Source organism: Anas platyrhynchos, chromosome 4, assembly GCF_047663525.1.
Source record: "Anas platyrhynchos isolate ZD024472 breed Pekin duck chromosome 4, IASCAAS_PekinDuck_T2T, whole genome shotgun sequence".
In the NCBI taxonomy this organism is placed as follows: Eukaryota; Metazoa; Chordata; class Aves; order Anseriformes; family Anatidae; genus Anas; species Anas platyrhynchos.
Genome location: NC_092590.1, coordinates 72,123,516 through 72,150,193, shown reverse-complemented (window position 1 = coordinate 72,150,193; position 26,678 = coordinate 72,123,516). Strand labels below are relative to the sequence as shown.

General features: G+C 39.3%; 2 protein-coding genes across 4 annotated transcripts; both read right to left on the bottom strand.

Moving 5' to 3' along the window:
- Window positions 1-520: 520 nt before the first annotated feature.
- Window positions 521-14,560, bottom strand: LOC101791777 (uncharacterized). 3 transcript variants are annotated; one of them, XM_027455702.3, is made up of 12 exons: window positions 14,416-14,560; window positions 13,085-13,201; window positions 11,261-11,365; window positions 10,462-10,593; window positions 7,967-8,116; window positions 7,011-7,148; window positions 6,282-6,398; window positions 5,064-5,171; window positions 4,565-4,678; window positions 4,170-4,277; window positions 3,234-3,423; window positions 521-2,339 (listed from the first exon to the last, which is right to left on the bottom strand). In XM_027455702.3, exons 1-10 carry the CDS (start codon window positions 14,478-14,480, stop codon window positions 4,178-4,180), a joined length of 1,146 nt encoding a protein of 381 aa, XP_027311503.1. In that variant the 5' UTR covers window positions 14,481-14,560; the 3' UTR covers window positions 521-2,339; window positions 3,234-3,423; window positions 4,170-4,177. The 3 variants fall into 3 exon arrangements, with proteins under 3 accessions (XP_027311503.1, XP_038034306.1, XP_027311504.1); XM_038178378.2 differs by having other exon boundaries at window positions 3,247-3,423; XM_027455703.3 differs by having other exon boundaries at window positions 3,234-3,406.
- Window positions 14,561-16,064: 1,504 nt separating this feature from the next.
- On the bottom strand, window positions 16,065-25,764 carry TMEM129 (transmembrane protein 129, E3 ubiquitin ligase). Its single transcript, XM_027455704.3, has 5 exons — window positions 25,627-25,764; window positions 24,849-25,443; window positions 23,987-24,461; window positions 21,373-21,532; window positions 16,065-19,038 (listed from the first exon to the last, which is right to left on the bottom strand). Exons 2-5 carry the CDS (start codon window positions 25,051-25,053, stop codon window positions 18,790-18,792), a joined length of 1,089 nt encoding a protein of 362 aa, XP_027311505.1. The 5' UTR covers window positions 25,054-25,443; window positions 25,627-25,764; the 3' UTR covers window positions 16,065-18,789.
- Between the last annotated feature and the right edge of the window lie 914 nt (window positions 25,765-26,678).

Below are 26,678 nucleotides of genomic sequence, written 5' to 3'. Positions count from 1 at the left end.
ACAGTGTGGAACCTGGATTAGGGAACAAGCCTGTCCAAAATGTTACTGCCACAGGCAGATTGGTTGTTCTAATCCTAATTTAAGTACCTTCAACCAAGAAACACACATTAAGAACTGACTCATTACAAATCCTATGGATTTGTGTCTGTAAGTCAGCTGCAGACCTCATCTATCACAAACAAAAGCTTCAGGGCTCTGACAGCTGAGCTTAAACATTTTGTGATAGCCCATTACCCCCAAGTGACAGCTCCACCTGCCCCACAAGGACACCTTTCTCCTGGCAGAATGGGTTCTGGAACCTCAGCTTCCCCCTACCACCAAGCTACAATGCATTAAATGCAAGCCCACGACAAGATGTCAAAATACAAACTGAGGAGTTGGACTCAATCCCTCCCCTTTCAGCAAGAACTAGACCCCCATCCAAAAAAAACACCCTAAAGCAAACAAAAGACTACCAAACCCACATATGCCTTTTATAATGGAGCACCGACAAATGCAACATGGAAAAATGACTAACAGGGATTTTTAAAGTCTTTAATTCTTCTGCATAAAGACAATATGCCAAAAACATAACATTCTCATATGTACAATCATAAAGCACATGGAAGCATGCACACTGGAACAACAATGGTCTATATATTACTTTAAAAGGTGCTGTACAGATTTCTACCCCATATACACACCCCATGCTCAGCAGTAAGTTACTGAGCCACGTTGTGCTGGGATACTACCAAACCCCATGCCTAAGCACGGACAGATGAGTCCCAACAGCCACAGGAACTACACAGGACAAAAAAGTCACCAACCCATAGGCAGTTTCCCTCCACCCCACAGCAGTGAGAGGTTAACTCACTTTTTAAATAGCAGAGGCCCCAGCCTCTTCCTGTGTTTGGGAACAGAGCACACAGCCAGGACATTCTTACCACTGAGCAGTAGCTGTGACCTAACACGCTTCTGTTAAAGCAGCAGCACACATTCCCCTACCTAATCGAAGTTTGTTCTTTGTTGGGAACTGTCAAACTCATGATAAATAACCACAGCAGTGAATTTCTGTGCACGTGACAGGCCTTGGTGAAGGCAATCTAATGTTCCAGCCCACTGCAATAATGCTGTTTGCAGTCAGGTTTTCCTAGTGCACTGGACACATCAGAATTGTGCCTGAAAATCCCAAACAAGCACAGAAATCCTGCAAAAACTCACCTCAAAAAGATTTTAGCAACAATTGGAAATATGGTTTTGGAAGGGACTGGAAGTAGTTCCTGAGGAAGCAGCTTACTTCTGCTTCAGCAGCATATCTGGCTTCTGGCCCTTGGGTACATTGCAAGCCCCACAACAAGGCTACTAGGCACCATCCCTAGGCCACAGTTTCTGCAGAGGCCTTACAAAGGGCTGCAACAGCAAAGCTGAACTACTGCAAAGAGAATTCCCAGCTCTAACAGACACTTGTACCTCATACATGCTACATAAGTCACAAGGTCTGTAAAAAATTCTTCCAATTGAAATAGTTCTGCTCTAAACTCCACTGGAGCCACAGCCCTCACTTTTGAGGTTTTCAGCACAGTGATACAAAGGTAGAGCAAGGGAGAGTCAAGACCATTGTGGATTTCAGCCAGGACACTCCATGCCCCAAACCTGCAAATACTGCTGGCTGTCATCCATTTCTTGTAACAATACCACTGCCCTCATCTACTTTCAGCAGTAGATTGTTTTTTCAGGACATGCTGCAACACACATGAAAGTGCAATCCAGGTATTCAGACTGTGTTGCTGTTCAGCCACTCATCCCCTCAGAGATGATTATAATCCCCACAGTTGATTATAATAAACCATCTACCTTTCCCCTTCTCTCCTCTCACTTAGGCAGATGCTAGCTTAATGCGTTTTATCTCAGAGAACGGAAAATAAGCTGAAAAGGTAATCGCCAAAAGTTAAAAGCAGTCTGTTTTTAGCAACTGAAGAAAGGCTGGAATTATCTACATTCTTTTGAAGCAGTTCTCCAGGTTGCATGTACAATCACGGTCCAGTAGAACAAACAGGGTTTTAAGTCCTTGGTTTAACAGGAAGTATTCTTCACTCTGACTCAATATTGGACCAATTCAGCAGCAAAACATCAGTTCGCTTTATGCAGCATGGTCTCCAAATAGCGACGGGAAGAGCCATCAACTGAAGTAGACTTTACAGTATGGTGCAAGTCATCTGTCAGTGCAGGTCAAGAAGAAACAGTCTCACAACTTTAAGGAACATCCATCATCATCTTAGCAAAAGCTTAATGAAATTTGAGGTTTTACACTTGAGGCAGAACTCGCAGAAGACAATCTATCCTTAAAGATCTGGAGAAACCTAAAACAAAAGGCAGATAACATTTTATAAATACAATATTATCTAGTCATTAACAGCAAAACATTACTCTCCTAAGCTGTGGTATTACAGTACAAATGGATCAGAGCATTGTACAGGGTGAATTTAAAGCACAGTGTAAAAGACACAGCCATACTTTCCATACTAAAGGAAGTGTTACAGACTGCATGAACACTTTGAGAACGTAACTTACTGTAAAAAGAATACATACCTGATATAACTAAACTATTTGCCAATAAGAAAATGAAACAGCTGAGCCTATATCCCAACCCCTTACATCATCTTCACCTAAATATTTACTACTTCAAAAAATACATTTCTCTCAAATCTAATCAACACATTCCCGACATGTGTCCTACTATATTTTTTTTTCCTCTTTAAAAAGCAACCAGATACATTCAAAATTATAGACATGTAACAGGGCTCAGAACAGCTCCATTTTTTTTTTCCTGAGACCAAAACTCCAAGTAGAAATTTTCAAAAATGGAGCGGAGTGGGGTTCTCTCGTAACTCACAAGCTGGTTTTAAAGCAATATTCGCTTTCCACAGATATGTCAGAAAGCTCCTGCCATTTGAGAGCTAGAGCTCATCACTCCTGAAAACTATTGTAAAAGGTGTTGTCTCTCTCTGAATATTGATCTCTGTATCCCAGGCAATCTAGGTGTTGTCTCAGAGAGAAGCTATTTAATTCACGTATTTTATGTGCCACAAAGATAGCTTTTCAATTAGAATGAGTGATTACAAACCCACTGAGCATAAACAATCATTATAGCCTTGTTTAAAACAAAGACAACTACAAAACAGATAAATATCAAGTGACTACCCAGAAGACCAGAAAGGTTCCCAACTCTGATTATAAATGCATGCTTTTTTCACCTGCTCATTTCACCTTGTGCTGATTGTACATATGCTGACTGTAAATCCCTTCTTCTTTCAGTGCAGAATTTATGAGACTTTACCAGTCTTTCAAGTCTTGATCCGCTGATCTCGTGCTGTATCATATTCTTCAAGTCATTCTGTCACAGGAGGAAAGTCCTTCTTTGATAGTTCTATATACAAAGACAGACTAAATATTTACAAATACTGAATTAGCAGTTTAGAAAAAGTAACACATTAGGTCATAGTCAAGCTCAAAGAATTTAACTTAAAAATCAATTGAGCCAACAGCAAAGATGTTAGTAGAACAACTTTTTTTTTAGAGAGTGCTACCTGCCTTTTCCTCATATTCTTAGGGGAATGCAAAATTTAAGTAGTGTAAAACTAGTTATGCAGCACATTTTTAATAAGGCGATATTTTAATGATTTTATTATGCAATATATTTCATGATAATGACTGTTAAAGACATCTGTATTCTATTCCATATTTCAGTCTTCCTTAAGCGTAGATCAAATTACATAAAATACTATGTTCATAAAACTCTGACTCAAGATACAAACCATCTTATTAACGCAACAAAAGAATCTACAGTTTAAAAGAGAACTTTCATTGAAACCTATTGCTGCAAATGCAGAGCTGATTTCATCACAAAATACTAAAGGCAGAAAATCTGCTATTAAAATAGTTAAAAAAAAAAATGGCAGTTAGGTGATAAGACATGTTTTCTAACCAAACAAATATTTCAACTAACTCTGAAGTATTAGAACTTTTAAGGTACTGCACTAAATACAGGAGGATGAGAGGTTAACACTTATCATAAAGGAATAAAAAGAGAAACTGATCTGTTTGAACTGAACAGTTGGATTCTGTTGAACAATGCTGCATATGGGCTACTGAAACAGAATAGGTAAAACAAGTAGTCACCATGAACTCACCTTGATATTTAAATTCTTTTTGTCATTATTCTCTCTCCAGTGCTTCCCCATCCATTTTCAGAGTATTCTGGCTGATGTCCTTCCAGTAAACTGCTGCAAAGCTTAAGCCTACAAATAGAAATCCACATATTTTCCTTCTGTACCCCTTTTTCAATTCAAAATGATTAGGTGGCTTTATTACAGTAACTTTTTTTCTACTAAGAACAGTGATAACTTCCTACTTAATCTAATTGACTATCACAAGAGAACAGTAAGGATTGAATTTTACCAGCAACACATCCTTAAAACCAATAATAAAAAAAATAATGAAAGCTTGGATTGGAATATAGTAATACTGCAAGCTTGGTTCTAACTTAATATGTTGAAAAAAACAATTGATAAGCTGCATTTTATACCTCTCCAGCCTGCAGTCTGAATCTCTGAAAGTTTTGCTGTCAGGCAGAAAGATGCTTGTGTTTTTCTGTTTCTGGGCGTTCCATCCCGAAGAACAACTCGCTGGAATCAGGTCACTGCATAAAAACAAAGAACTGTCATTGTTACCAGCTGTAGAGCAGCTTCACTTCTGAGGAGAAGAAAGTTTTCAGCTCCTAGGCTTAGCAGGCTGGTAACAACAACAGGGACCAATTCTACGAATTGCCATTGCTTTCCGTAAGACAACAGGGGAAAGATTGCCAGCATCTTACAGCATTTCCTAATGGTGGAAGCAGCAGAAAGCAGTAGGTGGGGAGTTAGACTAGGAAAAGCCAGGTAAATTCAAAGAACGCAATTAACCATGTGTTGCAGGAAGGAGAAAAAAGCAGTATTATACAGGGATGAAAAAGTGAGATTAAAAAAAAAAAAGCCATGAACACCTTCACAGCATAGACAATTAGAGATCATCATTATAGTATTTACCTTGTTATTTCTATACCATGTTGTACTGTCATTACTTCATCATTGTCACCTAAGGTCTCCCACTCTGAACAATTCGAAAAAGCCCTCTGATGTCCTGATTCAGTAAAACTGAAAATAAAATGAAAAGGCCTGAAATCATGGAGCTTTGTATCATAGTTCCTCCTAATTCTTCAGAGGATAAGGGGGCTAAGTTGAGAAAAAACACAACCGTATAAACATTTTTACTAACGTTTGTGAAAAAAACTACTCACCTCCCTCCCCCCACCCCCCAACTTAAAACATTGGATCATGGCTGCATTTTTTGTGGTTCTGACACAACTTTGTATAGAGTTAAACCTCATTCTCCTTTATTAACTTATTTTCCTGGAAGATTTTTACACCAAAACTAGGAAAGGGAAGGAAGAAATAAGATCAAAATCAATCACTAGAGCAGAAGTGCAATTCCTGAGCAACTTAAAACAAACAAAAAAAAAAAAGGTACTAGCCTGAAAAACTCTACCTTTCTGTTACATATTTTTGAACATTAACCTGACTCTGGTCACCCAGCCTGGGACTAGGACAATTCTGTTGTGCCAGTAAGTACTTTTTCCTCACACTACCTTTCATAAGCAAGGAAAAGCTTTATCAAAATACAGAAGGGATATGAAGAAAGAACTTTTCATAAATATAATTTCCCTGTAATATCTGTAGTAAATTTAACAGGGTAGTAATTTACTAGGCAGCAAGCTTCAATATTTGCTGATTTATGAATGCACATTTTTTTGTGCATTCCATTCCTCTACTATAACATTCATTAACTTCTATATAGCCAAACTTCTGCATGCCAGAAGGTAGAATGCAGTGCACATAACACGTACAGAAAATAACTACTGTAGCCACAATAATTTCAGAATTACAACCACTGAAGCAGAAACTACATTCTATGTGGAATCAAGAGCAAGACATTAATGTCATCTGAACATATACATAAAAAACCACCTGCCTCAAAATAACCTATGCTGTATCTCCTGATGTTTTCTTCAACTCTGCAATAGAACACAGTGTAAATATATCCAATCATACAGCATAATTATTCTGGAATGAATTCCTGTCTTCATTAAATTGCACTATGTTTACATAAAATTAGAGCTATTAGCAAATGGAAGGATAAATTCCAGTTATATTCCAAGAGTCTGTTTGTAATACAAATGGATCACCACATGGAGAATCATTTCATACCTTTCCAGTGCATGGTACATATGCATATAATGGCTTTTGCCCTTTGAAACCACAGAAGGGTCAGGATTGTTTCGTTTTCTGCGTTTCCATACTGGAGAACAATCAGGAGAGCAGGAACTACAAAAATAAGATGAAAAACACTGTGTAAAAATTCACATGCATTTAAATGCTTATCAGTTTTGCAAAGTAACACCATGTGATGCATGGGAAGATTTTTTTCCCTTTGTGGTATGATTCTTCAGTCATAACAAAGGAGTACTGAAGAAGAAAATGGCTCAAATCTGGTAATCACTCTATTGTATTCTGAAAACTGAACCCAGTCAGAATTGCCCAAGAAACTCCAGTGAGCTTGGAAGTGGCACCATTTTCAGCACACACAACTCCCAATTAAAGTAGTTCAGTAGAAAGGTGAGTGCATGAGGTGCTTCGGTTTTACACTCCCTGCTCATCTGCTGACAAACACAGTGCTGTTAAAACACAAAAGCAGAAAGAATGCTGCTCTCTTCTGCTGTTCATCAAGCAATTCTGCAATTCTCGTAGTTTTTCCCCATTCAATGCTCTGTACCATAGATGGCCTACATTCAGCACTGTGAACGTGAAGCTCAGTCCCAGCATCAACCGCTCCATCACTAAACATTTTCTACAAAAAAAAAAAAAAAAAAAAAAACCCTGACAGCAGCAACATGTATTTAGTTATCTCAGTAAGCTGATCAAAGTTTTATTTCATACCTCTCCAGTGCATAGTCTGGCTGGCTGTGTTGGTTTCCACACTCATTTCTCTTCAGTTTTTCATCAAACATGGGGAAAACAGAATCATCACGATCTCTGCAGAACCATTCCTGAGAACTGCCTGAAGGTTCCGTATTACTGAAAAAAAAATAAAAAAAAATTCTGGATTTAAAATACTACACAGCTAGCTTACTGCTCCAAAATGACACAAAAGCTGCTGCAGTGGTTCATGGCTCATGTCATACAACACCCAGATGGTGCAAACAACTGCAGCTTCCACTGCACGTCTATCAGAACACAGCTAAAAACTATTTACACACCGCAGTTATAGTGCTTACAGAAGTACATTCACTCTTCTACTCCCACTTTACTAGTCCAAAACTTGTAAAATGTTAAGTGGTGTGAGTGAATGAAGCTAGCCTTGTTACAGAAATTCAAAGGTATGAAAAAAAATAAAAAATTTCCATCTTGAACACAGCTGCCAGTCTCCTGCAAAAAACACAGAATTCTCTCTAATCTTCACAGTATTCTTTAATTCTCTCACGTATCATTATCGCAGGACAGTGGTTCTGCTGACAACAGAAAAAGGAACGATGGAAAGCTTGTCAAGGTCAAAGAACAGTAATGACCAGATTTCTACTTATTCTTATCCCTTTCTAAGATAATTTTATCTTGTGCTGACTGGTGTGAACGCACAGGGGAATACTGTGTTCTGCCACAGAGAGACCAAATGCGTTCTTCCTTCAAGTGGAAGGAGATTCATCAGAGATGAATTTAGACTAAAAATGGACTTGAAGATTAACAGAATTCAATAAAATAAAGTTTTCAAGTAGGTCCCCATTCCTGAGTCTGAAACTCGTTTCCTCTTCAGCTCCTACTTAGGAGCACTCTGAAGGAAACACAGAGTCTTCCTGTGAAGCAAGAGGTGTGCTTCTGACCAATTCACCAATACATACACCGGCTGCAGATCCCAGGTCTCTTCAGCAGGAGGATCCCACGCGTGCAGTGCTATCTTCCACAGCCTGATCTGCTGGTCCCAGGATCTACGGCTGTACTTCTTAAATTTGTTGGGTGTTCGAGGATGCACTCCCGGTATTCGTTGATTCCTGTAAATACACAGTAATGTTTGTACTTCAAGATATTATTTTTATTCTTAAAAATCCTGTCTAGCAGATAAAGCAAGCAGCAGTGGTCTAATAGTTTTCCTATTTCTAAACACTTACACTGAGATATGTAAATTCTAAAGCATTGTTGACAACAGACTGCACAAGCAACAACAAAATACTGAATCAGACCATAGCTTCATTCAGTCCAGCAAGACACCAAAGCAGGTGCCTACTGGCTGCAGACAAACAGGAAACCAAAGAAACACACTTCAGTAGTACCCTAGCCTCTGGATACTTCTATCTCAAACTTCATGAATCTTGTCCAGTTTCTTTGTACTCACTGTTGTACTGGGCATAGCTGGGATGGAGTTAGCTTTCTTCATAGGTACCCCTGCTTCGCTGTGTTTTGGATTTACAGCTAAACAGTGTTGATAAGAAACTAATATTTTGCCTACTAATTTGTCTCTCTTTTTCCCTGATCTGCCCAGCTCCGTCCTGCAGCCAGTAAGCTGGGAAAACAGCTGTCACAGCTGACTCAAATTGCCCAAAGCAGTATTCCATATTATATAACATCAAGCTCAGCAACAAGAACTGGGGCAGAGGAAGAAGAGGACGTGTCTTCCAATGTGGCTGCTTCTCAGAGACCAGCAGGCTGTCAGTATTCTTGTGTAAGTGATTGCCTTTGCATCCACCAAGTTTCCCCCTCCTCCTTTCCATCACCTATTAATTTTCTCTGATCTCAATCCATGAGCTTTCTTAATTTTGCTCTCCCTATTCCCCCTCCAAGCCACTGAGAAAGGGGCAGTGAGCAAAGAGCTGTGTGGGTACATGGCTGCCAGGGGTCAACCCACAAGTGTCTTCGCTGAAGACTTCTTCCACTCATTATTACAAGGTGGATTGCTCTACTTCTAGAGAAAAACAGCATTTTTCCTTCGGGAGCATGGAGAGCTGTGTACCCACATGCTCCAGCTAATTCACAAATGGTGTTCCTTTCCTAAATCATCACTGGGTAGATGCTGTAACAACGCTGTCTGGGATCGAGCAGTGACCAGAGGCAGTATTTCTCAGATGGTGCCTCCAACTCAGACTCTGACCACCACTAAGTTCACTCAAACCCTGGCTCCAGTACAAAATACTGTTCACAGGAACAAAAACATAATCATGCTTTAAATCACACAAAGCACCTTTACCTCAAGTAGTTCTCCCTACCACCTTCACAGATCAGTAGAATCATCCACTGCAGTTTTGCTATCATTTTGTAAGATAAATAGATCCCTGCTTAAGAACAGTATTATTAACTGCCTTGTTAAAATGCCACCCAGAAAACTTTTAAAATAGTTTATCCATTATTTTTTTGTTTCCCTCCTCAATGTTCTCACCTCTTCCTGTTTTCCACCTACAATTTAACTGATCACAGCACAGCTATGCAGCAGCCAGGCACCACTGTAAGACTGGCTGCAGTCAGTCCTATCACTGATGACACAGAGACAAGCAAAATCACAATTCAAAAGGCAGTCTGCAACTCTGAAGAAAGAACTTTACTGAAGATGCGTGCATTATATTGTGGAATATCTGTGGTCATTTATGACACCTGTTGTTGATATTTAATCAAGTTTTTAATATTTTGTTCAACAGAAAGCTTGCTGCACTCACTGCACTGGCTGGCAATTTTCACCATAGACTCTTAAAGGCAGAATCCAGAGAACACAATTCTAAGTATCAAGTCACATTAAAACCAGAAACTCTACATAACTACCTCCAAAACTGAAAACCAAGAACACAGATGCACATCCACATGTTACTGCAGAGCAGTTTCTGAGTCCTGATAGGTCTGCAGTAAGCAGAGGGGACTAAGAAGTCTTCAACTTCCACAATTCATATAAAAAAGCCTGAAGTGGAATAACAAAGATGAAAAGAAATCCAAGTTCTGATTTCAGTTAGTTACTGACAAATCATTAAAGATTGGTTGCTCTTAACAATACTTAAATGCAAGGCTTCATTCATTCCTCACAGATAGCATTTCCTGGTATCAATTAACTTCGTAATGGCCTACCAACAGTCACCAGAAAGGTCTCATTAAAAATCTGATTAATACAGATATTTTTTCAAGCATGATTGCCACTATACCAACAGCAATACACAAATGCAATATTTAGCTTTAAAACTTTACTAACTAAATTTGCTCCTATACAAAAAAAAATCTGACTTCTCTATAAAGAAAATAATTGATTCGAGTTTTCTTCACTTATCATTCCTATTACTTCAAGCAAACTGAAGCTGTGTGCTCACCTACCCATGTCACAAAAAAAAAAGTATTTGGAAACGTGCAACACGGTACAACTTACTTTGGAACTTCTTTAATATATCTGTCATATGCAAGTGTGTTCTTTCCAAAATTGATCTGTTTTTGTCTTCTCCTCAGAACCACTTCATCTGTTTCCCTTTCAGATGGATTAGCTGAATCATTTGAAACAGAACTTAAAAACAAAAGTTAGAATGAGACTGTTGTAGAGCTATTAAGGTGCTTTTCAAGTCACATAAACATACAGTCTGCAACTGCAATGACAGACAGTGGGCAGAACTCTCACTTCGCTAGTTTACACAGAGCTGAAAGTTGGACTAACCAAACCAGCCACTAGAACAAACTGACGGGGGTTTTCTAGGTTAATGCAATTGCTCATGTTTGTAATAAGCAGACATACTTGAGGCTACTTAGTGCCAGAGCTGCCTTACAACAAGGAAATCAAGTTGTGCATGATTACTGCGTACATGAGTAACAACCTCCTAGTATACATTAAAAATCAGCTCAGTAAAACAAAGATGGATAATATAAAGGCTTGAGTGACCTCATGGCCATTTCTCTAAGCCTAGAAAATTGGTTTTCATTTTCCCACCTCACTATCTCTATTTTCTTGGACAGACAATTGTAATATGAAATTTAACCTAAAAAGGAAGAGAACTTGCAATGATCACACAAACAGCTTTTGAGTTCTCCAGGCTACTCTCTACTTAAGGCTTCCTTCAGGCTTAATATGAAAAAGCCTGTCCGTATTTCAAGTCTTCGTTTATGCATGTAGGTGAAAATCATCAGATGGTTATTGCTAAAACCACACAACAGTAATTTAGTAATTATTCAATACTTACTTTGTCGTTTTCCTAACAGACGTTCTCATTGTTTTGCCTTCTTCAATTCCACCTTCCCATTCAGGGCAATTATAAAGAGGCTGAGAATCGTCTGCTGTCATAGTCCTGGAAAATCAGAACTGCGTATGAACATTTGTTGCTCATAAATATTTAAGTGACAGAACCTTCAGTGGTGGACAAATGCAGCTTCCTACTCCATTTTAGTTCAAAGTCAAACAAATTAAAACATTTCAACTTAAGTCACCTTTTGTGGCAATGTAGTATAATTGGGTTAACTTTGCAGGAAAAGAAAACAGTCATAAAGTTTTATATCAAAACATAGACCTTAATCTCTTAAAACATTCCCAGCTTAGCTACTGCCAGTAGTTCTCTCTACAGCTCCAAAGAGCACAATAAACGAAATTATGTAAGGTCAAAAATCTTTCACTGGCAAAGGACTTCATAAAGGACAGGAGAAATGGAGTAGATTAGAAAAATGTCTATCACCCAAGCAGAACTAATATCCTGACAGACACCTGTATTTCATACTTTCCTGGCACACCATTTCAAGAATGTAAGCTCTGCCACATAAGGGCAAGAAGGGAGCCAGGAAGCTGCTTAATAACTAGTGGATTATTGATATTTTCTGAGTGAAGTGACACACACCTGTTGCAGTTAAAAAAAACAAACACAGTAAATAAAAACTGGAAAATGAAGCAATATCCTAGGAGGGTCAGAAGTTTTCCTTCAGACTGAAGTCTGTCCACTTCTTTAAGCAATAATGCCTCAACTTTTAACATGAAGTAAAATAAAGTAGATTTAGTTTACAGTGTAACCTCCCTGAACTGTTTTGCATCAACAGCTGAAGTGACCATCGATGCTGTTAAAATAATTTTAACACTACATGGCATGAAGATCCAGCACAAAGGAATTTATCTATTCAACCAAAAAGAAACAGTATGTTGCTAACACATCTGTTTTGATTCACAATCATAATGTGCCATTGTTTTTTTTTTTTTTTAATGACAGCGTTAAGAGACACAGGAAACACTCCTGAAGATAAGATTATTTTTCCTAACCTCTTCAAAAAGAGTTGTTTATTAACTGAAACAATATCAAACACACCATTGGAAATTATAAGAGCCACTTTCGTATAATGCAGTACTCAGATGTACAAAGCACTCAGAAGTTTTCATGTATCTTCACTAAAATATTTAACTTCTCCTAACTTATGTTCTATGCAATATTCTGCAGGTATCCAAGCATTCACCACTTCTCATACTTCCTGTCAGACATTAAAATACCAATTTCAATCAGTTCTTCTGCCTGAGGTCTTTAGTCCAGAATATCCAAGAAGCAAAGCAAAATACTCATGGAACTACCTACCTGTAATATTTGATTTCATAAAGTTATTATCAACACTAGACTGCAAAGAAAATAGTTATTTACTAAAAGTTGCAGTAAAGCTGAATGCACTGTCAAGAGAAGAGACTACATCATAGTTTGCCCCACTCACGTAAAGATGCACAAACAAGCAAAGCATAAAAATTAACAGCATATATCTTCCATAGGAGTTTTATACTAACACTGAAAACATCAATAATAAAGAGCTTAAGCTACTGCTTCAGTATATACAATTACTTTCATAATCATTACTTGCTGATATTATGGCATGTATTTCAATTAGCCAAACTTAATGGTCTACTGTTGCAGATATAGTTTGCTAACTGTGTGCTATGGCATTACAAGAAAACATTGAATTCGATCGCATCCCAAGCTTCGTCAAATTGCTTAAGACAAGCGTGCCAAGTGAGTATTTAAACAAGTTTGACATGCATTGCTTACCTCTCCAACCACTGATCTACATGGCTACATTGATACTGATCAATTCCCAAAGAATCCGAATCATTCCAGCTTCCACATTTCTGTTCTTGTTGCCAGCAGTCTGGATCTTGCATGTAACTAGAAAATAAGAATTTTCATTAAGTCACAGGGAGTCACTGAACACTGACTATGTAAAACAGGGTATCATCATTTATAGTTACAAAATGCTGATTACTTTGGCAGGAGATATGCAATTTGTGCCAAGTTATTCATTCAGCAATGCTATCTTGGAGAGTGTGTTCAATAATGCAATTACTGAGAAAAGAATCTTTTACTACTGCAGTTATGACACCTGAATTTTAAAATAGACTGCTCATTTTTAGAAAAGCAGAAGTACCCTTTCTCTATTTGGGATAAAAAAAGGGGGAAAACATAACTGAAGACCTTCAATAGTGTTTATAGAACTGCTGATGTGTGCCAACATTCACAGTTTGCAATACATTAGTTTACATTTATATACTAGTCTATTTATCATTTAATGCTTGGAAGAACCAAACGTACAGAATTATGACTTTTAACACAGGAAAACGGCACGTTTAAAGAGACTTAGGTCAACCGTTGACATGGAAACACTTTTACACAGGAAATAGTTTACCAGACACTGCCTTGGGGTCCTCACAAGCACGGAAGGAGCTAACGTGAGGCACTTGTAACAGGCTGAAAGGACAGCTGAAAGATTAAGTTACCTAATTCTTCCTTGCCTTCCTCCTCAGTTCTGGCGGCTCTGACATCTTAAATGATAGGTTACTAAATAAAACAGCTCCACAGCCCTGGCTTCTGCAGTAAGAACCTGCAGCTCTGCCAGCACCTCCCTGAGAGAAGGAGCCCGTGCTGCCGGCTCCACACTCCAGGCACACAGACCCTGCTCCTGTGAGGTAACTGCACTTTTTTAAGTCAAAAAGTGAAAGTGAGCGCTTTGTTATTGTAAACCTGTCTTAACAGCCTAGCTTTTCTTCCTCCACCCAGACTCGCTTTCGACACATTTCGTGACACATTTCCATTTCGACTCACTTTCGACACATTCCTTTTCGCAAAGACAGTTAAAAGACAAAACGCCTCCCTAATCACCCGCGACAATTACCCAATTAAAAGACCCGAAACAAGCAGCATTCAAACCCCAACCAAACCCCCGAGCCCCTCACCACTGACCCTAATACACACCACCAAGGCAAAGCAGCACCTTTTCTCCTCACGACCACGAACCAAGCCCCCCCCCCCCCAACCCCATCTCCCCCCAGAAGCCGCCCTGAAGGAGCCATACCCTCACCCCCAGCCCTCCGGGGGACTCCCACCTGTGCAGCCCGCCGTGCCCCCCGCCGCCATCGCAGCGCGGCAGCCCCCGCCGCCCGCCCGACATGGCTGAGGCGAGCCCCGCCGCCGCCGCCGAACATGGCTGCCGGCCGGGCACACGGCGCAGGCGCGGCAATGGCTGCCTGAGGGGAGCCGCAGAGCGGGCTTCTCTCTCTTGAGTTATTTTATGCAGCCCTCCTCATTCATACTATACTAGGGAAATGTATAAAAGAAGGAATTGTCAAGTGTTCCTTCAGGAGAATGTTAGCTCTTCTTCCACTGTCATATTCTGAGCTGAAACCACCGCAGTAAGTTGGTCTGCTTTCAACCCACCCACAGTTTTAACCACGAAACACAACTTAAAAAATGAAAACCAGAAGTCTTTCTTGCATAAAATCAACTGTATTTTTATTAATCTCTTCACAAAGTTTTAAAATGAACTACATGTATTTGTTAAGCCTTTAACATAAAGGCTATCCAATAACTCTGTTTTAAAATAGATAAACTGTTTGGATCAAAAAGCAACATAAATAACAAACCTTGTGGTATATCTTTGGAAGAAAATGTCTCGTAGTGCATGTCAGAGCTTGAATGTTCGTATCTCACCTCCTCAAATATCTCAAAATTTCTTAAGAAATGTCACTCATTAATTACTCGTGTAAGTTGAGGCTGACTGGAATGCTACATAGCTGCAGTGTACAACGCTTCAGCACAACAAAAATACTCGATTGGAAGTGATCACATAATAACCAGGTATTCTTGTTGCAGGTTTTGGCAAGCCTCCTGGTAAACAACTTCATTTACAGCATGGATTCCAACTATATCCTGCTTAGACAACATGCCTTTTGTGGGTTACCAAATTATGTTTGTCACTAACAAACATTTTGCCAGTATTATCTGGAATGCTACAATTACAGAAAACCAAACAAAACACAACTGTGGAAATAAATAATACCTATAGACACTGCCCATGTTCTCAGAAACACCTGTTCAGCTGCAGTGCATATGGAAATTTGGGCTATATATGTCTACATACATATGTGGTACTTACACCGACACTATGCAACCACGTATAACTTGTCATAATGTAATGACATTACATAATGTACTGCAGTTTACTAACATTACCTACCTACAGGTGCGTGATGGGAAGAACATGCAGCTGAAAAAGTATCTCCAAGTCACTAATAATAGAAGAACGTTTTATTCTTAAAGTAAATATTTTATGCCATAACATTACTCAGTTCATTTTTCTCTTAGAAAATTGCTGTAAAAATAACAATTCTAAACCCTACCCCTTTGTTTAAGAAACGTATCATGGTTGGGCGGGAGGCAATGTGTTTATTTTTTACTGCAAGCAAAATGAGGACCTGAAGCTATCACGAAGACAAATTCCTATTTTTATACTATATAAATTTCATGTTCAGTGAATTATGCAAGACAAATAAGATTATCAGATGACCTGTGTTAAGAAACCTGTCATGGTTTTTCCTTTTACTGTCTCTTAGAAGAAAATGTCATACAGATTTTTAACAAGTTAGTTCTGTAACATAGCTTTTAAAAAGCTTACCAACTTTGGAGGCATGCCAGATTATTACAAGAATTTAAACTTGGAAAAATGCTCGTTTTAAGGAATTTAAGACAGGCAGTATTATTAACATAAATCATTATTTTATTTTTGTAATTGTTACAAAGTTTTCTTAGAGGCACTTCTGTGGACAGAACACTACCATAAAAAATATGCAACAGTATTATACATTTATGACTCTTACTTTGCTGTATTGTCATACTGGCAAAAGAAATAAGATGGGTAAAATCAAAGTTCTACTGAAAGGAAAGCTTTCAATCAATACAAAGAAGATAGAGTTATCTAAAGAAAAACACTACTGCACAAGCAATTGGGAGACTAAAGCTTTTACTGCATGAGATATTACTGGCAATTGACTGTTTTTTTTTTAATATATATAAACATCTGCAACTACATGTGCTTATTGTCTAAAGTTCTCAAGGCCTTTATGATTTTAACTTCATACATCATTACAATAAATATTTTTATTCCAAAGAGGAAAAGAGATGTAGGAATTGGCTGTCATTGACAGAGTCCAGAATCCTACCTTCCCTTCTGCAGCTATTTCAAGGACCATATCCCTTATATATGTGCCATATTATGCAAACTTACCGTTAAGTAAATGGTTCAAAATGCTTATTTATAAAGTCTACTGTATAATAAGAAGGTGCATGTCAGGTGATACCACCTGGCCTTGTAGGACTCTTCAAAAGGTTAAAAAAAGTCCTGCAGAGATACTACTTCAAAATTCCAAATAACTTTTCTACAAAAGTACTGGAAAATTCACTCATCAGCTTCTTGATTTTCTACTAATTTTCAGACTTGACAACAAAACCGAAACTCAATTTTATACTATTCAGATGGCACATGCCATTTAAAATAAAATCATACTGCCAGTCGCAATGTTACATTTTTACTTTTTATGATCTGAAACAACATGTAATGAAAACCAGAAAAACCACTCTTATTAATAGGCAGTACAGATAATTGTGTAGTAAAAGTTGTATATGTAACAACTGAGATATATACTCAGTGTCCTTATACTCAAGTTTGGTCTCTTATAAGTGCAAATTTAAAAACAAACAAACAAACAAGAAAAAAAAAAAAAAGCTCCTCCACCAGCCATACAATATAGTATGTCAGATGTCAGATCTCAAATGATGCTGTCAAATCTGTTTTCAATTCCTTATCGCTCTCCAAAACATGGCTTAAAGCCACATATATATAACCATTTCCTGACCACATTGCTTTAATTGGGGTTCGGTGCATTCAGCATACATCCTATGGCTAGGCTGATACTAGCAAAACCTTTGGTGGTTGCACTTCCAGTACTTGTACCATTTTTAACACCCTGCTACCTATTCCTTCTCAGAGCAGTCTTGCTTCTCAAGGACGTCAAGATTTTTTCAGTTAGCCACTGGCATGTTACCTGTGCTTATGATTTACAGAACCTTCTGATTACACACTATATAAGGGAAGCATTAAGGCTTTCATTCTCCTAGACCAAAGCTTTAAACAACTCCTTTCTCTTACCATTTGTCCCACCTGTTTGCCAGAGGTTACTGCCCCTCTAAGATGGACTACCTGGATAAGCAAATACCTGCATCTCAGCCACTGAAGAGCACAGATCAGTGTGAGAACTCAAACACTCATTCTCCAGCACCTTGAAGCTTTTCACCAAGCAGTGTGACAAGCAATCGTTCATTGAAGGGTCTGATAGACATACAAACAGTAAGCACAACATTTAGGTCCAGGAGAAGGACTCTCTTAAATTTATGGAAAATGCTTGGGTTTAAATTTGCAAATTATCCTGATGCAGACTGTATCAGGGAGTGTGCATCAGTGCGCTCTGAATGTTAAAACACTGAATACTGCTTATGAGCAGTCTTGAAAATGCACACCTGAAAAATTCTGATTAGTGAAATGAATGATGGTCATTCTTGGGGCATCTAACATGGCAATTTACACCTCTGTGATCCCGGCATCTCTTTCAGGGAAAAGGTTACCTTTCAAAACTTAAAGGCTTTGAAAAAGCTGAGCACTCTTTCAGAGTAATTTGACAGTTTGGATATTTGCTGTGCTCCTTTCAAATGTTGAAAATAATCCATCATTAGAAAACATTGAAACCCTAAGCAATGTAGCTCCTGGAAACCAGCAGGTTTAATGACGCACAGCATTAGTAGTGTAAGTAAGCAGGGTACAGTTCTGAATCCTTCTGTTGTTTGAAATAAATATGTCCATCAAAAAATAAACTAGACTCAATTGGAATAAAAAGTCCCTGTGGGAACTGCATATCTTCAGGAATTCAATTCCTGAGTTTACAGAAACCCATCCCCTTTACATGTGGAAGGGACCAGCAGAAGGAACACAACTGGAATACTTGCTTTGTGAACACTAGCCAAGATGAATAATAACTTGAAAAACAGATTAAATAAACACAAAGGTATCAATGAAGACTAACCAAAGTCATTTTTTTTTCAGTTAGCCCTTTGTGAAAGAATCAGAAATACCTATGTTTAAAAGAGAATACTACTGCACACATGGATGGGATAACGTTATTCCATCCACGACATAAACAAAATATTGTTGTTCCAGAAACTGACATCTGATGAATAAAAAAAACAAAGACACAGGTAAAAATGGAAAGGAACATGAAAAGATCAACATCCATTTTAAAGGCTGTAAAAGAAAGCTCTGAGTTTGAACTCCTGTAGAATGTGAAGTATAAGAAAATGCTAACAGGCCTTTTGGCCAAAACCACTATGAAATACATTCATATTAAAAAAGTTAAAGCATATCCAAGAATTATTCATCTTATTATGCAAACATCTAAAATGCAGAACTTGGCTCGGCAAGTTGGACAAGGCACGCGGCTCGACAGCCAGGTCTCTGGGTGCTGCTGATCCTGTCGGCTAGCAAACCATTTGCCCATGCAGGTGAGGCACCACATAGGACGACAGTAGCATTGCTGGCATTCCCCTTCATTTGGCTCCTGGCAGTTCTTGATGAGCTTGATGTTTGCAATAGTCTGCATACACCCTATGCATGGCTCCAGCTCCTGAAGGAGAATAATGTCAAAACTATGAATCGCACACAATGGCTTGCTATTGCTCTTCAAAAGGCTTTTTGAAAATTATCTCCATACAAGCACAGCAGGAACCTGAGCTGGGCAGAGCCTCAAGGCAGACCTGCCTCAGCAGAAGATAGCATGTGCTTCCAGTCTCCAGAGCTTCCATGAGAACACAAACTAATGAATGAGAACAAATTTACTCTATAGGCAGAAAATCCAGAACTGCTGCATGAAACTGATTAAGCACAAATGACTGAAAACAGACTTTTTTCAGGTCTCTGAAGATCTCCATCTGTTTCCAGAGTACAGCAGCCACATTAAGGTAAACAAGCAGACATCTTTATCATTCAGACATACTCTTTTTCAAATAACACAGAAATATACAGTTAGGAAAATAATCAAAGCAAACAGTTCTCACTACTTGTTACATCAAGTGGTTCCTATCTTCCATGTTTGTAAATAAAAGACATAAATAACAGGAAATATGGGGTCTCCTGAAATTAATGAGCACTGGTCTTGAGGGACCAGAAATTTACTTAATTTTTCTCGGGAAATATTAGAATAATTTATATTTCCCCACAGTTAATTATGCCATGTGAACTAGCAGTTGCATATAGAGAGATCATCTTGCTCTGAAGTGTTTTAGCAATTAGAATCACAGAATGGTTTGGGTTGGAAGGACCTTAAAGATCATCTAATTTCAACCCCCTGCCACTAATTAATTGATAAACAATTAGCATTTCCCATGTGTCTTCCAGCTAAAGCTCTCCAAGAACCTGATGAAGTTTAAAAGACTGCTGTACAGGCAAGGAGATGTGAATCCTGTTCATGCCTCTATCAGGGATTTATAAAATTCTGGGAAATGCATCTTAACACCTAAATGTGTATTTATATTAAAGAAAAATGGAAATAACTATCTGTCACTTACCTTTTAAAAAAATATAATGGCATAAATGAAAACAAAACAAAACATTGAAGCGCTTACTAGCATTTACAAAACTATCCTCACAGCAGGGTAAAACCATACTGTTGGTGTAAGATAGCACTGATATAACAAAAAGCAGCTCAGCTTTGTGGTCTCTGGCTACCACTTCCACAGCACATCTTCCTTTAACCACATAGGTGGTTTGATTGTCGAACAGATCAGACAAAAACTAGTCATCTTCCTTAGCCTCTTTTCACCCCAGTCATTTCTCCCAGTCAGGTTCACCGCAGACAAAGTCTTGCATCAACATTGGGAAAGGAAGAGTGTAGGAAGCAGGACTGCTTCTTTCAGGGGCTATATAGGGTTTTAGTTTGAGAAACTTAGTTTTCTTAGTTTTTAGGCAAGAAAAACTCCAGTGCAGAAAGGTTAACTAACTTTTTCAATATATTCATGGAGCTTCAGAGTAGGGAAAAATCACGTCGTATTTTTAATGTCTGCATCATATTTTTTGTTGTTTTTTATTGTGCAATGTCAAACCGAAATTGAGTAGCTCAGTTGACACTTAAATATGTCACAAATTAAAAGCCCTGAAAGCAACTCTAACAAATAAATAGTATATTTTCTTTAATGTCTTCAGACTGTTTGCTGGCACTGCAATCAGAATGCACAACCTCACTATGTGCAGATATGTCTGATCCAGCTTTATTTTGGCTATTGCATGTAACCATGCAGTGAAGATAATAGAAGCTGCGTGATACTGCCCAAGATATCAAGTACTCACTCCATTAGGTGGTACATCTGCCACAGCCTCCCTGCAAGGTCACCAGAGCTAGTTCGATTAGTTGCCTCTGTTACACTGAACAATGCTTTAGTCACGCTTATGATTACAGCACAAGTATAATAATAACCAGGTCTCCCCACAGGTTACTGAAGGAAGGACTCCATGGCATTATTTACAATTAAAGCAAGCCCCAGTTAAGCATCTTTAATTTATTACAGAAGAAGATCCAGCAAAACCTGGCTGTCTAGAAAAGCAAGCTGTAATAGAGCAAACTGCCTAAAGCACAGTAACAACAGCTGTTATTCTAGGTCTCTGTAAACCTTCTGAAAATACAACCTCACCATATCCAAATGTTTTCAAGTAAAAGTTTTATGGGAATTATTATAGGGGACTTCTTCTACTATGCTATTTTTCTCGTGTCTCAAAAATGTAATGTTCACAAGACAGTTTGTTTCTTAGTAGAAGGAACAGAAGCAGCAGCTAGATCTACATAATAAATGTTTACTGAAACAGAAGGTGAACCCTAAGTAAACAGAGTTACCAATTACAGTAATCACAGGCTCACCTACATTGAAAAATATCATTATTACAGTCTCACATGGATAGAAGGTCTCACCTGAGTGTTTGGAACAGAATAAGGCTGGTTAGTTTCCACCAGAGAAGTAAAGGTTTCTAGAAATAAATCACTGAGGCTTTGATGGATCACAACATTAGCTGCATTGCTGATGGGAGCACGGAGCTTTTCTCGGAGCTCCCCATACTCTGTGGAGTTCAGCCTGAAGAAGAAAAGATGGAACAAAATGTTACTTTGGTTATCCATTCAAATACCTTGATAGTACGGTGCAGAGATGAACATCAGAAAAGTGAATACATGGAAAAGCTGTGTGGGTTGGTACATACTGGTTAGAATAAACATGACAGCAATGATTTTATTTTCTTTTGCTGTTTGTTTGTTTCTGATACAACTTGAAACACGATGTCATCCTGCCTGGATCCCAGCCTGCATATATAAGTAAGTTCAGGCTTCATGTCCAGCCAGTTCTTCATCATACCCTTATCAGATTGCCAGCAGGATATTCCAAAGATCAGCTAAAACATCATAAAAGGAAGGCTTTTGAAGTCATTAGCATGAATAAAAGTAATACTGTTAGATAAATCATACTTTAACTAGAAAATACTGCATGCACAGTTTCTGTCCATCTTTTAATGCCTATTTACTTATACAATAGTACAACTTCATTATAATAATATATATAGTTCCCTAGAGTTCATGAACTCCTGAGAACACAAATTATAATTATCGTATGATGAGGCTTGTATCACATATCAATACAGTACGTGTAAACATCAGAAAAATGACAGTTGATATAAGTTTCTATGACTCTGTGATACAATTACAGATTAAAACTGAGATTTCACAAAGGCTACAAATGGCTGCTGAATGTGACATGCTCTGATTTAAGGCAGCAGCAGGCTGTGTTTCACACTAGGTTGCCTCTAGTAAAATAAGTCTCCCTAAGCGAGTTGCACAGGCCTTAAGTACCACAAGACTTTACAGATCCTGTAGTGGCACATTATTATTGTTACCCTTTCAAATTTAGCAGCTCTGAACTGTAGATTCAGAAGTCTCCATCTCAGTGTTTCCACTCATTAAACAGCTTTCATTGAAGGAGCCCTGGGAACATCGCCCTGAAATTCCTGGGTCATTCTGTCACTAGCTCAGTTCCTGCAGCACAAGGCTAGTTTAGTTTTAATTCCTGGTGGTCTCCATTGTTTTAACTGCTGTAGGATAATGGAGTTTGCTGACTACAGTGTCTGTGCAAATAACAGAGACCTTTGTATCCAGAGAATGAACTCACGCTGAACACGCAGAGAAACATGGCCTGCCTACACAAAAGCATTTTTCTTTCAGAAACATCCCGCTGTATCTACTTCTGATTCTGCATATATACAATGATTCTGTAGCCTTAAAAAGGGATTTTTGACCTATGGCAATTTTCTTAAAAACTGTATGGCTGCAGCCTAACTGATTTGCTCTTTTTGACATGTCTTATTACAAGAGCTTCTAAACAGTCTTCTCGGTGCTGTTCCATTTAGCCATAGAATTTGTGGTTTTTGGAATTTTTTTTCCTAACAGAAATTGCCAAGGAAGTCACACTTTTCTCAGCAGGGGATGTAGTTTTATCACTCTGACACTGAAGCACTTACAGAAGAAGATCATTTAGTTGTTTAATATTTATTTGGTCACCACTCTCACAGGCCTATAGAAGTCTCCTCTTTTGGATTCTGTCATGCTCACCCTAACTTCTCAGTTTGAGCTGTTCACCTGGATGTCTCATGCCACCCTCATGCCAGGACCCCTCCATTTAGCTAAATGTCTGGTAACGTCTACTTTTAGTTACCTCGTAAATACATGCTGCTGACTTACAAATTTACAGCAAAAAGACACTCAAATACCTTTTCAAATGTGTAGTTGCAGGAGCACAAACATGGCTTTGTGTACTCCTTTTAATGACACAAGAACAACAAAGACCTTAGCACCATACTATTCAGTGTTACAGGTTTCTGCAGAATCTTGTACTTTTGCCCAGCTACAGAGAAAGACTGCTAAAAAAATAGCGCAGGCCCTGGGAAAACGATCCATAACAGTTCACAGAATATTTACTATGATTTACTGCTATGAGAATACATAAATCATAAATGGACCAAAATTATTTCCTTGCTTTAAGGGTAGTTGGCTTGCTCAATGAGCTCTCTTTTGACAAGTGACAGAGTTACGAGCCTTGAGCAGGAGGAGCAAAAAAAGACATGGGAGTACAACAGACAGTTTTAGACACATCACTATTTCTTCACTCCCAAAATTCGTGAGACCAAAGATTCAGAGATTCTCCCTTTCTTTCCTGTTCTTCACCTTTCAACTAAGTTTTTCAAGTTACTTTTTTTTTTTTTTCTGCATCCAGAACAACCCTTTTCCTAAGAGAGGACCAAATGGGGCAGTCCCTCTGTTTAACCGTTGTGCATTATTACTGTAGGTACATGAATCTTCCTAAACAATCTTTCTTCAACACACTGCATGGTAGAACTGTGCTCACAGCATCTCTGAACACCAGGCAGGGAGCAAAAAGGAAGGGGCAAGACCCAAGGAGTCTTCAGATCTGCCACAAACACACTCCATCAGCATCATCAAATACCATATATATAACATAACAGGGCAATATATTTTGTTTTACCGAATATCAAACGCCTTCACGTAGGGATTAATACTGGCAACACGGATGGTGAGGAACTGCACAGGCATATTTGAGTCTGGCGTGAGCTCATGCTGTCTGGAGTCTGTCACTGTCAAATGAATGTCCTGCTGCTGGGCAACATGTAAACAGTAGGTGGTCACCTTAATCACCCACGTGTCCGTAACGATCACCCTCGCTCCTGGGGCTCCAGTAGCAAATTTGTCAATTCTCCTGAATTCTGTATTGATGGAAGAAGCCACTGCCCTCCATCCTGACTGTGGGAGAGCGTGAACAGCGAGCGTCCGGGCTAAGGGGTGGTTATTCCAACCCTTCCGTGACCAGTAATATGCCAGGGCACCAGCCACCGCTGGGAAGAGAACGGCGAAAAACAGGAAAGTTTTCCATCCACTTGAAGCCAGGTAGAAAAAATAAAGGTGTTTTTCAGGTGCAGCAAAGCACATACCAAGGTAATAACCTGCAAGGAAGAGGAAGCAGTTAAGTACACACGTAAAGACACACCCCTGGATCTTACAGTTAATCTAGCCAGTGAGCTCACCCCCGGGACAGCTGTAGGACGGTATCTGTCATCCTAAGCAATTTGATACTTCGTACCCTTACCTGTCACTGAGTTTTACTAGAAATATATCACTCAAGGAAGCCGATTTGAACTTCCTGGTTAAATAAAAACCTCTTTTTTTGTAATGGCATGGACGCAGCCAGGTAGTTTCAAAGCTCAGCATTCCAAAGAAGCCGGAGAGCTCCCACCACGCCGCCCGCTGTCGGGGAGCTGCCCACCTTCCCGCACCCAAGGGTGGGAGACGGGTGCCGGCCCCTTTCTCCCCACCGAAGCCGGGTGTCTCACCGAGGGGCAGCAGGGAGTGAGCCAGCAGCGTGCCGGTGCTGCGCCGCAGGTGGTACTGCACGAAGGCCGCGTCCTCGCTGCCCAGCCAGGAGGCCAGCAGGCCCTGCACTGTCAGCCCCGCTGAGCGCACCTCGTCCGGGGGGAAGACGAAGCAGACGGCGAACACCACGTAAGCCAACGTGAAGGTCACCGCCGGGCTCTCCATGCTGAGCCGCCGGGGCACAGCACGGCTCAGCACGGCTCAGCTCAGCCTTGCGAGGCTCTCTGGGAGATGTAGTCCTGCGGGCTCGCCGAAATCCTGCTGCCACCGCACAGCACGGCCTCAGGAGATAGATGGCCGTGGGGAGGCTGGGCAGGGCCAGGAGGGTTTGGGGTTGCTCCTCACCCAAAGGCTCTCATTGTGGCGTCACCTGCTGTCTCCATCCCCGGCAGCCAGGCACGTGAATGCGGAGGTGCTGAGCTCGATGAAGTTCATAAACTTTTAATTGTACGCTGCACAGGCCCGGCAGAGGAAATTAATTAGAGTTTTAAACCCAGAAGAGCGCCGTATGAAGATAACATCCGTCTGAATTAGGCTAATGTTTTACTTAAGGCTCTGGAAAAAAAAGAACAAGAAAAAAAGAAAAAAAAAAAAAAAAACAACAAAAAAAACACTTTTTATCCAGGCTTCCTGTTGTGTTTTACGTAATATTTTCTTTAGAGGATGATCAGCTAAGACCTTAATGGGAGACAGATTTAAAGGTACATTTGTACACTCCAAAACACAGTACAGTCCTACCTGTGATTTCTGGCTACTCCTGAAATAGAAACGAAACAAAACAAAACAAAACAAAAACTAATAGCCACAAGAATGGCTGTTTCTCTCAGAATGCAACACCCCCCCTGCCTGCACCCTGCAGTAACCATGAACTGCAACATTTGTCTGTTACAAAGAAAGGGGAAATTGTGTAATTGGAGAAGCACAGAAAAGAAACCATTGTGCAACATTTTAAACTGCTACCAAGTAAACCAAGTAAATAGGAAATGCAGCCCCCACAATGTGAAATCTTATGCTGGCAGATGGTTGCCGTGTTACTGATGTTCTTGGGGATCAGGAATTCATGGTTGTTTAGTGATTCTTGAATAAGATTGCTGCATTGATACAACTAAGCTTGGATTGGGAACATCTTATTTCATCCTAAAAGACAGTGTTGTTACAAAATTGTTTTAACAATCATTTCATTGTTGCTAATGACTCAGCTGCAAGATCTGTTTTAATTCCTGGGCTGGGCTATGAAGATTAATAAAAATAAGCTTGTGAAGCTTTTTTTTTTTTTTTTTTTTTTTTTTTTTTTTTTTTTTTTTTTAAGAGGAATGTTGAAACAGAATAACTGAGATGTTGTGGAAGTTATTGTGCCAGAGGGAGGAGGAAGGAGAGGCAAAATACTCTCAGAGCTATGTGGGACAGTTGTGCAAAAGTCCTGAAGGTCCATGTGGATTTATTTATCAACACAGATTTCTCAACAGAACCAGAATTTAAACGTGGATGTAAAACTTTTCCAACTTCTGAGCTGATCCTGCATTATTTTCTGCATCAGCAAATTTTTATTTATTTTAAAGGATCTTAATGGGGAAAAAAAGAAACATTTCATGAGCTCAGCACAGGCGTGACTCTCAGGGGATGCTCTGGGTTTTTACTTCCAGAGACCTCTCAAAAAGTCAGCCCAGCCTGCTGTAGGCTCAGACCTGACTCCTCCAGTCTCCTGAGAGAGAATATTAGAGCCTATTCCTGTGATTTTTACCCTTTTTTGCTTCGTATGGACATCAGGGTGTGTGTAGTTTGGACTGATG